At 50.5% G+C, this 13,642-nt stretch overlaps 1 protein-coding gene across 1 annotated transcript in view; it reads left to right on the forward strand.

The window, feature by feature from the left end:
• The window catches only part of STMN3 (stathmin 3), a 15,580-nt gene extending 3,765 nt beyond the window's left edge, over nt 1-11,815 (forward strand). The window contains exons 2-5 of the mRNA XM_017833189.1: nt 5,562-5,657; nt 6,006-6,181; nt 6,669-6,860; nt 7,364-11,815. Of these exons, the coding sequence (XP_017688678.1) occupies nt 5,562-5,657; nt 6,006-6,181; nt 6,669-6,860; nt 7,364-7,423 (524 nt within the window). The 3' untranslated portion in view covers nt 7,424-11,815. The remainder of the gene's footprint in view (nt 1-5,561; nt 5,658-6,005; nt 6,182-6,668; nt 6,861-7,363) is intronic.
• The last annotated feature ends 1,827 nt before the right edge of the window (nt 11,816-13,642 follow it).

Consider the following 13,642-nt stretch of genomic DNA (forward strand, 5'->3'; position numbering starts at 1 on the left):
AAGTAAAAAAGAGCCAGAGAGCAACCGAAGACCATGGGCTTGTGCTGTGGCACTTTGGCACATCCCAACTGGTAAAGAGCTGCTCAGCGTATTTCCAAAAAATTCTTTTGTTCTTTAAAGGTACCTCTACATTTTTAGTGCCTTACTAGAGAATCTTATACCCTCTGAATGTGTTTATACAAATAATAACATGGTATAATGGCCAAGTACAATAATCCTTGGTTGATGCACAGGAAACCAAGATGCAAAGAGGACAAATGACTGTCTGTGGTCACACAGTATATCTGTACCTGACCCATCATGGCACTGGGCTCCTGTCTTTGTCTCACGAGCTGCTGCCTCATCAGGTCCCCCACTCCTTTGTAGCCCTTTGTCTCACCCAAACCTGACTATCCAAACCTGTGTTTGCCCCAAATCCACAAATACTCTGGGTCAGCTGCTTCCATTTGGCTCCTTCCTCTGTTTTATCAAGCAGCCCAGGCCATGCTTCTCTCCTCCCTGACAGTCAGTCACTCCCATCTCAGGCTGCCAGGGCTCTGCTACACAGCTTGGGCCCTTCTCTCCTGCTGAGCCCATAGAAGAGGAGATTCCCCTGGTTATTTTCCTGGGAGCAACCCACATGTTCCAGTGCTACAGCTCGAGTGATTTGCTGGTCCGTTGGCCGTGGGTTGATGTGACATTCATGAGCTGCCAATAAAACCTGGGGGGAAGGAGCCAGGTGATGGGAAACCATCCCTGGGTGACTGTTTGGCAGATGCCTGACAGAAGGCAGAGTAACCCTCACATCTGCCTGTTCTCGTGGATGGTCCCACACGAGCCCATGGTAACTCCTGGGCGTGAAGTCTCATGGTGAGCAGCTGAGGTGGTGTAGGGTGTCAGTGTGGGGTGCAACTGCTGAGCTGACAAAAAATAAAACAACCAGAAAAACCCAAACAAAACCCCAAACAAATGAAAAAATGCTACTGTTTTCTCATTGTGTGAGATCTGCTGCTGACCTGTTTGTGGAAGCTGGGGACCAAGACAATGGAAATGAGTTAGACTGAAGTGAAGGTCTGGCCATGATTTTTATGACAGGATTCATAGCAGGGGAGAATATCTGGAGCCTGCTGTACTCTCAAGGCTTATCAAGGACTGTGGTTGCTTTTGTTGTGTGTGTGGCATTGCAGTCTTTGTGCTGGAGGTCTTGGTTACCTGCTCTCTGGCTTCTCTACCTTCTGTTTAAGCTTTGACTATGTTTATAATTGGCCTGTTCTCATTTTTTTTCATGAGACAATATTCTTCATGGAAGCAATTTTTACTTCTCCAAAGTTATCTTCACAAACCAAATTATTTTCTTGTAATAACCTTCCTTTGACCTTGCTATCAGACAGAGCACATCCAGTTTCATCCATTTAAATTGCCTGAATCCACATAAATTAACCTTGCCGTGCCTCTGGTTCATTATGAATGGCGCCATATCAGTGTTGTGCATAGATGGTCTCGCTCTGTTTTGTTGGATGTCATTAAACACCAAACCAAAACCTGGTTAGGAAGCCGAGAACAAAAGTTTTTGATGAATAATAGGTGTTGAGCCCCACCCTCCAGGCACGTCTCAAGCAGGAGGACGGTTCCCATTGCTCGTGCACAGCACCATCCCCAGCCGTTCCTCCATCTCCGGCGCCGCAGCCACTCGGGGAGCAGCTGGATAATGTCTCCAGGGGTTGACTTGGAGATAAACACTTTACACGGATCGATGGTGCATGTAGCGCTCCTGCTCATGCAAAGCAGAGGGGATTTGGAAGTGCAGGATGTTCCCTACAGCACTAGAGGGAGCACAGGGAAGGAGTCGCCAGAGACAGCTGGGAGCCTCCTGAGCCTCCTGGTGCCTTGGTGAAGGCCCAGGTCGTCTCCCTTCTTCTCCCTACAACAAGGAGAAAGTAATTTTCCCCAAGCATTATATACGTGTAGATGAAAAATTTTAATAAATATTGATTGCTTCATGGGGTGTCCGAGGGAATAAAACCAAACCAGAGTCAGCCTGTGCTGATGGCAGGGAATAAATGTTCAGAGGGATTGAGGAACTGACTGCACTTTTTTGGATTGTAGCTTAATCACTACCCAAGGCCCTCTGAAGCAAACAAACCACGAGTTTACTCCACTTTACAGGATGGGACTCTGATGTATTTTCTATTATTTCTACAGTTTATTCACTTGTTAGTTTACACAACTCAGTCATTTGCTATGTTTCTGACAGCAGTGAAGTGTTATGACTTAGTGTTGAAGATATACCAGAGTGAATGAATTTACTCCTGATCTTTCTACTGCAGTGTTTGCCTAAAAAGAGACATAAAATATCAGTAATTCATACCTGAGTGAGCAGCCTGTCCTAATCCTCTACCCACCAGTGAGACACAGCTCTTGCTGCACCTCTGAGACTGAAGTGATGCTTTGGGATGAAGTCTCTGAGGACATGAATCAGATTAATCTATGCAGAAATGAAATATTTGTTCAGCGTAAGCTGAATTTATTTTTGCTGACTTAGCAGAAGTAAAAATGCTAATAGATCCTCAAATAAAAAGTTCAGCATTTTCTGTCTAATTGTTGTTAAAACATGTACATTTGTGCACTGGATACAGCCTTTCTGGGAAGGGGCTTGATGGCCATGTCATATTCTGGCCAGCCAGATATTTTGTCCTGGTTCAAGGGACACCAGCATAAATATGTTCTCAAACCCTTATATCTACTGGCAAATGGGAGTGCAGATACTTCTGAAGCAAATTTGAGTCCTGAGGTTTGAAATGCTGATCTTTTACTGCTGAGTTCTAGGCATGTCCTTTCTGATGCAGCTGCAGCAACAGAGCTGGAGAAGGGTCTGGAGCACAAGTGTGATGAGGAGCGGCTGAGGGAGCTGGGGGGGTTCAGCCTGGAGAAAAGGAGGCTCAGGGGCGACCTTCTTATTCTCTACAACTCCCTGAAAGGAGGATGTAGTGAGGCAGGAGTCAGTCTTTTCTCCCAAATAACAAGTAACAGGGCAAGAGGAAACGGCCTCAAGCTGAGCCAGGGGAGGTTTAGATTGGACATTAGGGAAAATTTTTTCACTGAAAGGATTGTCCAGCCTTGACACAGGGTGTCCAGGGAAGTGATGGAGTCCCCGTTCGAAGGGATTTAAATTCCATGTGGATGTGGCACTTGGGGACGTGGGTTAGTGGTGGGCGTGGCAGTGCTGGGGAAACGGTTGGACTCGATGATCTGAGAGGGCTTTTCCAACCCAAACGATTTAGTAAACCCGTGATTCTGTAATTCCTTCGGGAGTCGGTCCTTCCCCCTCTCCACGCCGAAGCCCCCGGCCCCGCGGGCGGTGCTGGGCGGACAGCTCCCGGCGCGGGGTCCCGGGGGTGGCGATGGTCCTGAAGGGACAGCTCCGGGCGGGGGGCGGTGCTGCCGCACCGGGAAAGGTCCGGGAGGGGGGCTCGGTCCGCTGCCCCCTTCCCGCTGCTTCCCCCGCTCCCCCCCGGCAGCAGGGGCCGATCGGGGCCCTTCGGGACCGTCCCCCCGCCGGTCCCCGGGGCCGCGGCAGCTCCAGCCCCGCTCCCTCGACCCCTGTGCCGCTAATTGCTCATGACGGCTGGCGCCGGGCTGCAGCTGCAGCGTCCGGGACGGGACAAGGATGGAGCACTTCCAGCGCTCATCACAGCCCTGCCGCAGCCCAGGACCCTTTTGTCTTCTCCCTCCTCTTCATTTTAATTGACGGAGAGGGGACGGTCAGTTTGCCCTACAGCCGGGAAAACGGGACAGGGAAGATCCCGGTGGAATGGAGGCAGCTGTGAAACCACCACAACAAACCTCCTGAAAGGCAGGGAGTGCAGCATGGAATCATCTGCACAGAGTGCCAGCACTGAAGCTCAAGCAATGAAACACAAAGCCCTGTGCTCTGTAACAAGTGCTGGGAGACCGTTAAATTGAATTAAATGAGCGGGTCGGGGGTGTGGCACATCTGCTTCATGTCTTGGTTTCACCCAGGCCCAGACATAATGGTGGAGCAACGACCTCGTTGCCTGGTTTGTTTGTATTAAATGATAATGTCTAAATGATAATAAATGATAATGTCTCTCGTTTATTCCCGGAGAGCTTCCTCAGGGCTCTTGGCAGCACATTAGGAGATGAATTAGCTTACTGCTGCATGCCATGACTTCTGGCCTCTCACAGGCTTTCCAGAGTTTTTTTTCATTTAAAACAAAATCAAAGACGTCTGGCTGGCACTGCTGATGTGAGCTGTTCCTATTTGGTTTACATTTAACAGCAGGACTGGGTGGGGTGTTCAAATCAAAATATGGAGCAAGCTAAGAAATTGTTCAATAAATATCTGAGCTTCAGGGATGGTTGGTTAGCAAAGGAGGGTGCTAATTAGGATGAAGCTCTGTACCTAGGAGAAAAAATAAGTGCATATATGAAGCAGGCATAAGTTTTCCCACTCAGTTAGCTCTGGGAAGGCAGAGGAGAAGACCTGAAAGATGTTCCTGAGAACATGTGGTACACAAGATGCTACTTTTCTCAAAATTGTTCTGCATCTAGTGCCTCTCCATATCACAGAGTTCTGAGGGTTTTCCTGTCCTGGCCCAGGGGAGGGTCTTGCTCTGAAGGTGGCATTGGCAGCTGAGCTGCAGAGTCGCCTCTGGCTCGAGGTCAAAATGTGAGCTCAGTACAGAAGGGACAAACCAAGGCCAGAAGCACCAGGGCACGTGGGAAATCCAGAGGCAGAGAAAGACAGGACACCAGAATGTCTGTGCCTGTGGCAGAGGCAGGAGCAAGGGCAGCACAAGGAGGTTCAGGGCAGGTTTGGCAGGACATGCAGCTGTGAAGACTCTGTCCCCACATGCCTGGGTGTCCCCTGAGGAGCCAGTCCAGGGCAGAGCCTCAAAGCACCTGTGAGACATGGGAGCTGAGCCCCAGCTGCTGACCTGAGACATGGGAGTGATGCTGTGAGGGTTACACTGATGTGATCAAGAGCCTGACAGCCTGACAGAGCACCTCCCTGGTTTCAAGTCCATCTATTCTGAGGCTCTTTGTCAAGAGTGTGCTAACAGTTCACTGTCTTAAATGCGCTAAACTCCAAAAATACAGGTGAGGATTGCCCCAGAAACAGACCTGCTGCAATCTGTCATGAGGGCAGCAGCTCGTGCCCTTGTGATCACCAAGGACTCTGCAGTGCATCCTCCAGACTGGAAATTCTCCTTCCAGTGGAGAAGGGGTGTAGGCAGCTGTCCTAACGTGGTTAATGACATGGGCTGCAGTGTCCCAGCTCCTCTGGAGGGAAAATCCTGCACAGAAACTTATACCTCTAGATGTGGCAAATTCCTACTGTGTGTCTTCCCATGACATTTGCCACACTGGCATCTAATTTAGCCTGCTCTAGAGCAGACACTCCTTGGGGACCTTTTGGCAGGCCATGGGAATCTGGAAAAGCCTCCATGAAGTCTGGTAGCTGCAAAAGGGGTTCCTTGTGTACTTGCTTCATTTCTCTGTGAAAAAAGAGCTGCCATTGTTATTATAATCTCTTCTTACTTCTATTTCATATTTTTCAGCCTACAAGGAGAAAATGAAGGAGCTGTCTCTGCTCTCCCTCATCTGCTCCTGTTTCCACACCCAGCCCCATCCCAATACCATCTACCAGTATGGAGGTAGGTAACCTTCTCCCACAGGAGCTCCAGCAGTGTTTGGATGATCCTCCCACTGGCAACGTGGGAGCTCGAGAGTCAGAGTCTCTCTGCTTTGTGTCAGGGTGACATACAAGACATTAGCAGCAATGTGGCCTTTCTGTAATTATGCTGCGACTTTAAATTAATTGCACTGACGTGGGGGAGGGATGGAGGTGATCACTAATTGCAAAATTCTGGAGATAAAACAAAATCACCCGGGTCAGGACACACAGGACTCTAATTCCTGTGTGAAGAGCTTGGTGCTCTCAGGTGAACACTCTCCCGGGTGACAGGTCCACAGAGTCACTTTTTTTTTTTTCCCTCACAAAGATATGGAGGTGAAGCAGCTGGATAAGAGGGCATCAGGCCAGAGCTTTGAAGTAATCCTGAAGTCCCCTTCAGATTTATCTCCTGAGAGCCCAATCCTTTCCTCCCCTCCCAAGAAGAAGGATCTGTCCCTGGAGGAGCTGCAGAGGAGGCTGGAGGCTGCAGAAGAGAGGAGGAAGGTAAGGAAATGTCCTATAGAAGCAGTGACTTTTTTGTGACAGGCACTAATTGCGCCAAACTCTAAAACTGGCTTAGCAGCAGCAATCTACAACAGCTGGGAAGAGCATTCTGGCACTTGTTATTATATTCCACTGTGAATTGTCAGGTGAGATACCACGGAGTGAGGTTCTGCAGCCTGTTTTAGCCAGGGAATTGGACTCCATCATCATCACTGTGCAGATGTGGCGCTTGGGGACAGGGGTTAGTGGTGGGCTTGGCAGTGCTGGGGGAACTGTTGGATTCAATGATCTCAGAGGGCTTTTCCCACCTAAGCGATTCTATGATAGCAGAAAAAAGGCGCCAAAACATCTTCTGAGCAAGAGTGTTACGGGATGGAGGGGGGTGACAGAGAGGTTTGAGCAGAGGAGGTGGTCAGAAAGCCCCTCTGGGGAGCTGAGGGCTGGAAGAGGCTCTCTCTCTGGTCACCTCCCACCTCTCCCTCGGCAGACCCAGGAGGCGCAGGTGCTGAAGCAGCTGGCGGAGAAGCGGGAACACGAGCGGGAGGTGCTGCACAAGGCGCTGGAGGAGAACAACAACTTCAGCCGCCTGGCCGAGGAGAAGCTCAACTACAAGATGGAGCTGAGCAGGGAGATCCGTGAAGCACATCTCGCTGCCTTGAGGGAGCGGCTGCGCGAGAAGGTGAGTGCAGCGCCCCGGGAGAGGGCTGAGGGCTCGGAGTGCTGATCCTCATGGAGGGGTTGGGGTCTGGTCCCTGTGGGGTCATCCCAGTGCGATGGGCACTGGGGAGGGGGTGTTTTGTTGCTGGTGGGGCTGTGGAGCAGCTCTTCTCTGGAGCAGCACGAGGAGGGGGAATGTGTCCTTAGAGGTCAGTAGAGAACATTGTCTGGGTATTCTTGATCAAGTTCAGAGCCGCAGGATCAGGTCCACCCCATGTCTATGGGCTGTATGGCCAAAGGGCTTTGCATGAGAGGGGATCCATGGGTTCCCTGCGGGTTCCATCACCTCTGGGCTCCCACAAATGATGCTTCACTCCTTGCAGGTGTAACTCGCTGTCCTCAAGGGGTGTTGGATGGGAAATCGGTCTCTTTTTTTATGTCTGATGTAAATCCTGGGTGCAGGAGAAAATAGAGAGCACAAGAGCAGGCAGTGTTAGCCTGGTGTCACCCCTCCCATTTTTGCAGGAGCTGCACGCAGCCGAAGTCCGCAGGAACAAGGAACAGCGGGAGGAGATCTCTGGATAAAGGGCTTTTCTACACATCTAGCACCTGATTCCTGTTAACAAACCAACCAATCGACCAACCAACACATTTCATTTTGTTTGTCTAGATGCAGCATTCAGTTCTCCATCCCCATTCCCTGGTGTTCGTCCCTCAGCTACACGCTTCTCTCTGCATCCCTAATCGTCAGTGCTTGTGGGGATTCACAGATCATAGGGACCTCTAAGCAGAATAGCAACTAGTTCACATGAAATAGAGAATCAATCAGTCGACCAGTCAATCAAAAAGCTTCTTTGGAGGGTTTTGTCCTTTTTTAAAAAAAAATATTTCTTAAACTCATGTAAAAAAAAAAATAATTAAGGTATTAATAAATTCAACCAGCAGTGTCACGGAGGTACAGATTTTTATCCGGGCTTTTCCTCCTCTTGGTTTTTGCTCCGAGCCAAAAATCAGTTTCAGAATAATGGGAAGAAAGTGATTATTTCTGTGTGTGAAGTTAAATAGGGAGCAACCCCTTGTTTGCCAGTGGTAGGAAAGAGGAAGCAGAGGGATGGGTGGCTCAGGAATCGCAGCATGCAGAACTCCCATCTCTTGGCTGTATCCAGGGCCAGTGCAGGCAGGCAGTGACCCAAAATCCTCATGTTTGGGTGACTCTTTGAGAGCAGAGTGATCCTTTGGAAGCAGGTGAGGGTTTTCACCCCAAGCTTGGTGCCGGGTGCCCCATCCTGCACTGCCTGACACCCTGGTTACCTGTGGACTGAAGGAGCCCTCTCCCCACCCAAGCAGGGACTGAGAGGTCTTGGACATTCAGCCCAGGAGAACCATCGATGGTGATTGCACCCCTGGCTCTGTGGGAGCTCTGGGAGAGGGCACTTGGTCTGCAGGCTCTCCAGCACTCCCACAACACAGGATTTCACTCTGTTAGGAAAGCAGATCCAGTAGAGACAGTGCATGGTTGTGAAATAACCTCTTAGTGAACAGAATAATCACCCTTCCCTCTTTCCAGAGGTGGATGTGGCTCTTTGGCGCCATTACAGAGCAAACTGCTGGAGATCAAATCCTGGAGCTCTTTGTTGATCTCCCCAAAAGTCCCAGCTGGATATGGGAGGGATCTCTCAGTGGCCATGTCTTGACATCAGGGGACTCTGCTCCTAAAAGGAAGGGCTACCTTACTCCCGAACCCCTTGGCCTGGGTTGGGGGCAGGACAGGGCTGTTAGAAAGGTCCTGTGCTGTCAGTGATAAAAATAAAATAAGATTTAGGGCAAAGAAGGAAACTGAGGGTTGAATTTCTTACCAGTAGCTAATGATCAGTTTATAGTAGCAGCTGTCTTAGATAAGCATCTGTGTAGAGCGCGGCATCACCGCCAGCATCACCTCATCCATATAGTGGCGAGAAATTTTAAAAAGTTTAAAAAAAAAAATTTAAAAAGTAATTTAAATGAAATGTTTGTGTGTAAGAAATGGTTGAAACTGTCAAATGTCTGTGTCCCGCGTTGGTGGGATCTGAGAAGGTATCTGCGAGATATTAACCCTGTCCTACTCTCTGTGGTGCTGAGTGTTTGCTTGGTGTGTAATTCTGACCTGGAGCTTGTTGTAAATACTGTTTTTAGTACTATGATTATTATGATTATTATTATCAGAAATGTTGTACTCATGAGCAGGAGTTGAAAACAAGAGAAATGGCCATTTTCACTCTCTCCTGGGGGCTCAGAAGGAGTCAGGAGGCTGGGCCAAGTGAAGGCAGGCTGTTGGTGGGATGCTGGACCAGGGAGCAGCTGGAAAATGATGGGATTGGGAGCTGGAGGCAGCTGAGTCCTGCAGGCAGGGCGGTGAGAGCAGGGACGGCTGCTCCTCGTGCTGGGAGGAGAAGGAAGGGCTGAGAGGTGAAATAGAGGAGATGCTTCAGTTCTAGTACATATTATTTAGTGTTGACCCAAACCTCCCTGTGTGGGGGTTCCAGGTGACTCCCTGCAGCCCCAGGGAAGCCAGAGGACCGTCAGGTTTGGCATGTGCTGAAGGAGAGGTGGTCAGTGGCAGATTGTGCCAGACATCCTCCCAGACAGCTCCTGAGTCTCTGGGCTCAGTTCCTGCCTGAATCTTCCCTCTCAGTCCCTTGTGCTGCCTTGCGTCTCTCTCCTCCCCCTCTCTGTAAGCCCAGCTGGGTCTCAGGTGGGGACTTACTCTTGCAATATCTTTCCCTGGCAAAAAAATCCCCTGGGAAACACAGAATGGCCTGGCAGATGGTGCTTGTGCAGGTGTGAGCACTGGGAAACTCATTTTTCTTCCCTCCATCGGGCCGGTGAGGTGAGGGACAGTGGATGTGGCTGGAAAATGTGTTACTGCAGGGTGAGCTCCTGCCTCAGAGGAGCAGGGATGTGCAGGGGGAGTTTTGCATCAGTAACATTAGGCAGCTGCTGCCAAGACACATTGTGCCAAGGAAACAGCCTCGTTGGTGGGGCCGGAGGCTTCAGGTGTCGCAGAGCCACGTTTGCCTGGTGGAGATGGATGTAGTAGGGATGTTCAGGAGCTTGATGCTTGTCCAGTGCTACTGGGCACTATCAGGGAAATGTGTGATTGCTTTGGCTGCGCAGTGTTGGCTGGATGAGGGGTGTCCACCCACTGCTCCAAACCCATCGTGGCCAGGAGCCGTGCCTGACTGGCAGCACGTGGCACGGGCCAGGATCGTGGTTATTCCATGCCTTTCCATATCCCTTCATGCTAATGGCTGTGTGCAGCTGCATATTTCATGCCTCAGTTGAGACTAATCAAGTACCCTCATTAACATCCATACTGCCCCAGCCTCCCTCATTCCTGGACTGTTCCCATGTACTGCAGTCATGGACATGGCATGCAACTCCCAACTCCCACAGTCACCTTCCTTCTGGTGGGGCTTGAGGTCCATTGATTCCTGTGGGTGTGTGTGAATCAAGCTCTGTACAGACAGTTTTCAGCCCCATTTTTGCAGCAGCACAAGGACACAGGACTGTGCCTAGTAGGGAGAGCATCCTCAGGGCACACGCAGCACCCCTGCCCAGACCATGAGTGTGGCAGCTGTGTGAGGAAGGAAGTACGAGATGGTGACATTATTCTGTGCAGGTATATGCCTCCCAAAGAGCCCTCCTGGGGAAGGGCCTCTAACTCGGGCAAGAGCGAGGAGCTGAAGCGAAATGAGCTCCCAGCTGGCACCAACAGCTGGGCGATGGGTGAAGCCACAGAAGAGCTGGGAAAACTGGCCTTGTAGCCCAAATTACAGCTCTGTGCCCATGTTATCCCTCACAGCAGAGCTCAGCTCTGTCCATAAATAGGCGCTTCCAACTTCTTCTGGACTGAGCCTGTTCCTTGTCTTATTATTTCTGAGTCATCAAAAAATCTTGCTCTAACCCAGATGTGGGGTCCCCTTTGAGTTGACCTTCCAGGGCCGGTGGGAGTTCACGATTGCATGCATCCTACCTCGGGGGTAGGTCGGTCTTGCTGCTCCCTTTTCAAATGTAAACTTCAGCTTGCTTGCTTTAGCTTAGCCCAGCGTGGCTCTCTGGCCCTGGCTCTGCAATCCTGTCTCATGGGGTCCGTTATATCCCTCCCATGGCATTCCTGTCCTCCTCGCAGTGGCTGTGCACTCGGCTGTGCACACGCGCACAGAAATGCATCCGTGGAAACAATATATGCACATACACTCTGATACCACTTGAAATGAGTCAGGGAATGGCTGTTTACGGTGCTAGAGATTTCTTACTCTCCATGCTAGGGACAAGATGACATAGCAAGACCAATAAACTCCACCTTTGTAGTCAATTGTCGTTAAGTAAAGCAGAAGAGGGGCACTGGCCCACGCCTAAGTGTGGGCGCTCCGTGGTCCCTGGGGTGCAGGGATACAGCCTGGGGGGCGTGGGACCTGAGTGCAGGGGATCCCTGCCCCAGCATCCCCTGTACCTCAGTTTCCCACACCCCGAGACAAGGGGACACGGACACTCCCTGCCCACAGGGACCGCGGGAGAGCCAACGACTCCACGCCTCCAAAGCGCTCTGAAATGGAAAGTACCAAAGCATCGAGTTGGGATAGGCAGCTGTGCATCCCGGGAGGAAGAGCCCGGCCCGTGACTGCAGGCAGAGGGTTGGAAGATGACTGCGTGGGCACAGGGCTGAGCCGTGACCCCAGGGCTCAGCATCCCGGCTGCTCCCCGGGCAGGATCCGCTCCTCCCGCCGCAGCCGGGGCCACCGTCCCTCGTGCCGGGTGGGAAGCTGGTGCAGTGTCATGGAAGGACTTTCCATCCCTAACAGAGCCTTGTCCGGTTCCCTTCGGTCTACCACGTGCATTTCATTGTCAACTTGAGGTTGTTGTTGTGCAAAAGAAGTGATTATGAAAAAAAAACTAATAAAGGAAAAAAAAAAGAAATAAAGTTGGTATGAAACTGTATGTGTCCGTCTCTCCCCATAAACAGGTTGGTTTAGTTCCAAGGCTTCTCTTTGTATTGCGAGAATACCAATAAATTGCATTAAACAGAAAATTGACCTAAAGATTTAACGAAATAGACTCTAAGCATCTGAATGCCCAACGAGTACTTTGCATCCAGCACAGAAGAGGCAGAAAATGACAGTTTATGGCAATTGTCAGAGGGAAAAAGTAATAAATGCTTGAATGAGGGTCCTGCTGATACCCCCTGTGGCTGGGAGTGAGGGTGTGCACAGAGGAAGATCGAGAAGGATACAATACAATACAATAAATATATGATACAAAAATAAATAAAATAAACGCAGCTCTGGAAAATACATGAGCTTCTTTATTAAAAAATCCAATGCTTCCTTCATGAGCTTTTCCAAGAAAGGATCCAGCTTGAACTGGACACAGTGGAAGGGAGCAGGGCCATGGTTACCAGGGAGAGGGGACCCTAACCCATGGGACCCTGCATGGCCATCACTCCAAAACCCATCCCTGGGGCCAGGTACACAAAAATGCCCCCAAAGCTGCAACTGAAAACAGGAAAGTTTGTAATCCACAGGGATATGGGGGGGGAGGGTGCCTGGCCACTGCTCCAGCTGCTGGGGAAAATATCCCCCACTCGCCTTTTTGGGGGAGGCTTTTGCCACCATGAGTGGTGCCCAACATCACTGCCCACTGCCCTCCTTGTCCTTGAAGTGATATTGAAACAGCAGCATCCTCATGGGCTGTCCCACATCTTGTGTTCCCATCAAAATAACCAATGTGGGAGTCTTCCCACAGATCGCAGCAGAACTCTGTGTACAAGAAACTGAGGGAAGGCAGAGGGGGTTAAATTTAATTCCCAGGGCAGTGTTCTGTAAGAGCAGGGAGGACAGTGCCAGGACAGTGCTGGGGCCATCACAGCGGTGGCAGTGGCTGAGCAGCCCATGCTTGATGCTCTTCCCATGTGTGCTCAGGACGCTGCCTCCTGCACAAACAGGAATTCTATTTTTGCAGCGTGACCTTCCTGGTTTTGGAGATAACGACCTGACTGCAAACACAGCATTGCTCACTTCTCCTCTGAGGTTTGCTACAGATCACTAACATGGGCTCTTAAAAAATGTGGATGTAGAAAACTAAACCTCTGCAGTAGTCTTGGGAAAACAGAAGCAGTCCTTAGTGCCACACAATTCAAGATACATTAGAGACCAAGCATGGCCACCCTCTAACTAGTTAATTCAAGTCACATCCTTCATCATTTTGTCATCTGAAGGAGGAAACTGTGGAGGGATGGGATCAGTTGGGGCAAGGGGGTGGGAGGAGCAGGAGGCATCATGGAGAGGCTCCCACCACCCTCCTGCCCTGCCCACCGTGGAGCCCTCCAGGGCTGAGTGCTGAAGACACGATACTGAAGTCTTGGACCAGACCATAGCACCCACAAAATCATAGTATCAGGGAATGTTTAGGGTTGGAAGGGACCTTAAGGCTCTTTTCATTTCAACCCCCCTGCCATGGCAGGGGCACCTTCCACTAGACCAGGTTGCTCCAAGCCCTGTCCAATCTGGCTGCAGACACTTCCAAGGGTTGGGCAGCCACAGCTTCTCTGGGCAACCCGTGCCAGGGCCTCACCACCCTCACAGGGAAGAATTTCTTCCCAATATCCAAGCTAACCCTGCCCTCTGTCAGTTTAAAACCATTCCCCTTGTCCTGTCACTCCTTGCCCATGTCAAAAGTCCCTTCTGAAAAAATCAACAGCAGGTCGAGAAAGCAAAATATCTACATAACTCTTGGAGGGATCCCTACAAAGTGCTCAAGCTGTGTCTG

This window comes from Lepidothrix coronata, unplaced genomic scaffold, assembly GCF_001604755.1.
Source record: "Lepidothrix coronata isolate B3197 unplaced genomic scaffold, Lepidothrix_coronata-1.0 Scaffold212, whole genome shotgun sequence".
Classification (NCBI taxonomy): Eukaryota; Metazoa; Chordata; class Aves; order Passeriformes; family Pipridae; genus Lepidothrix; species Lepidothrix coronata.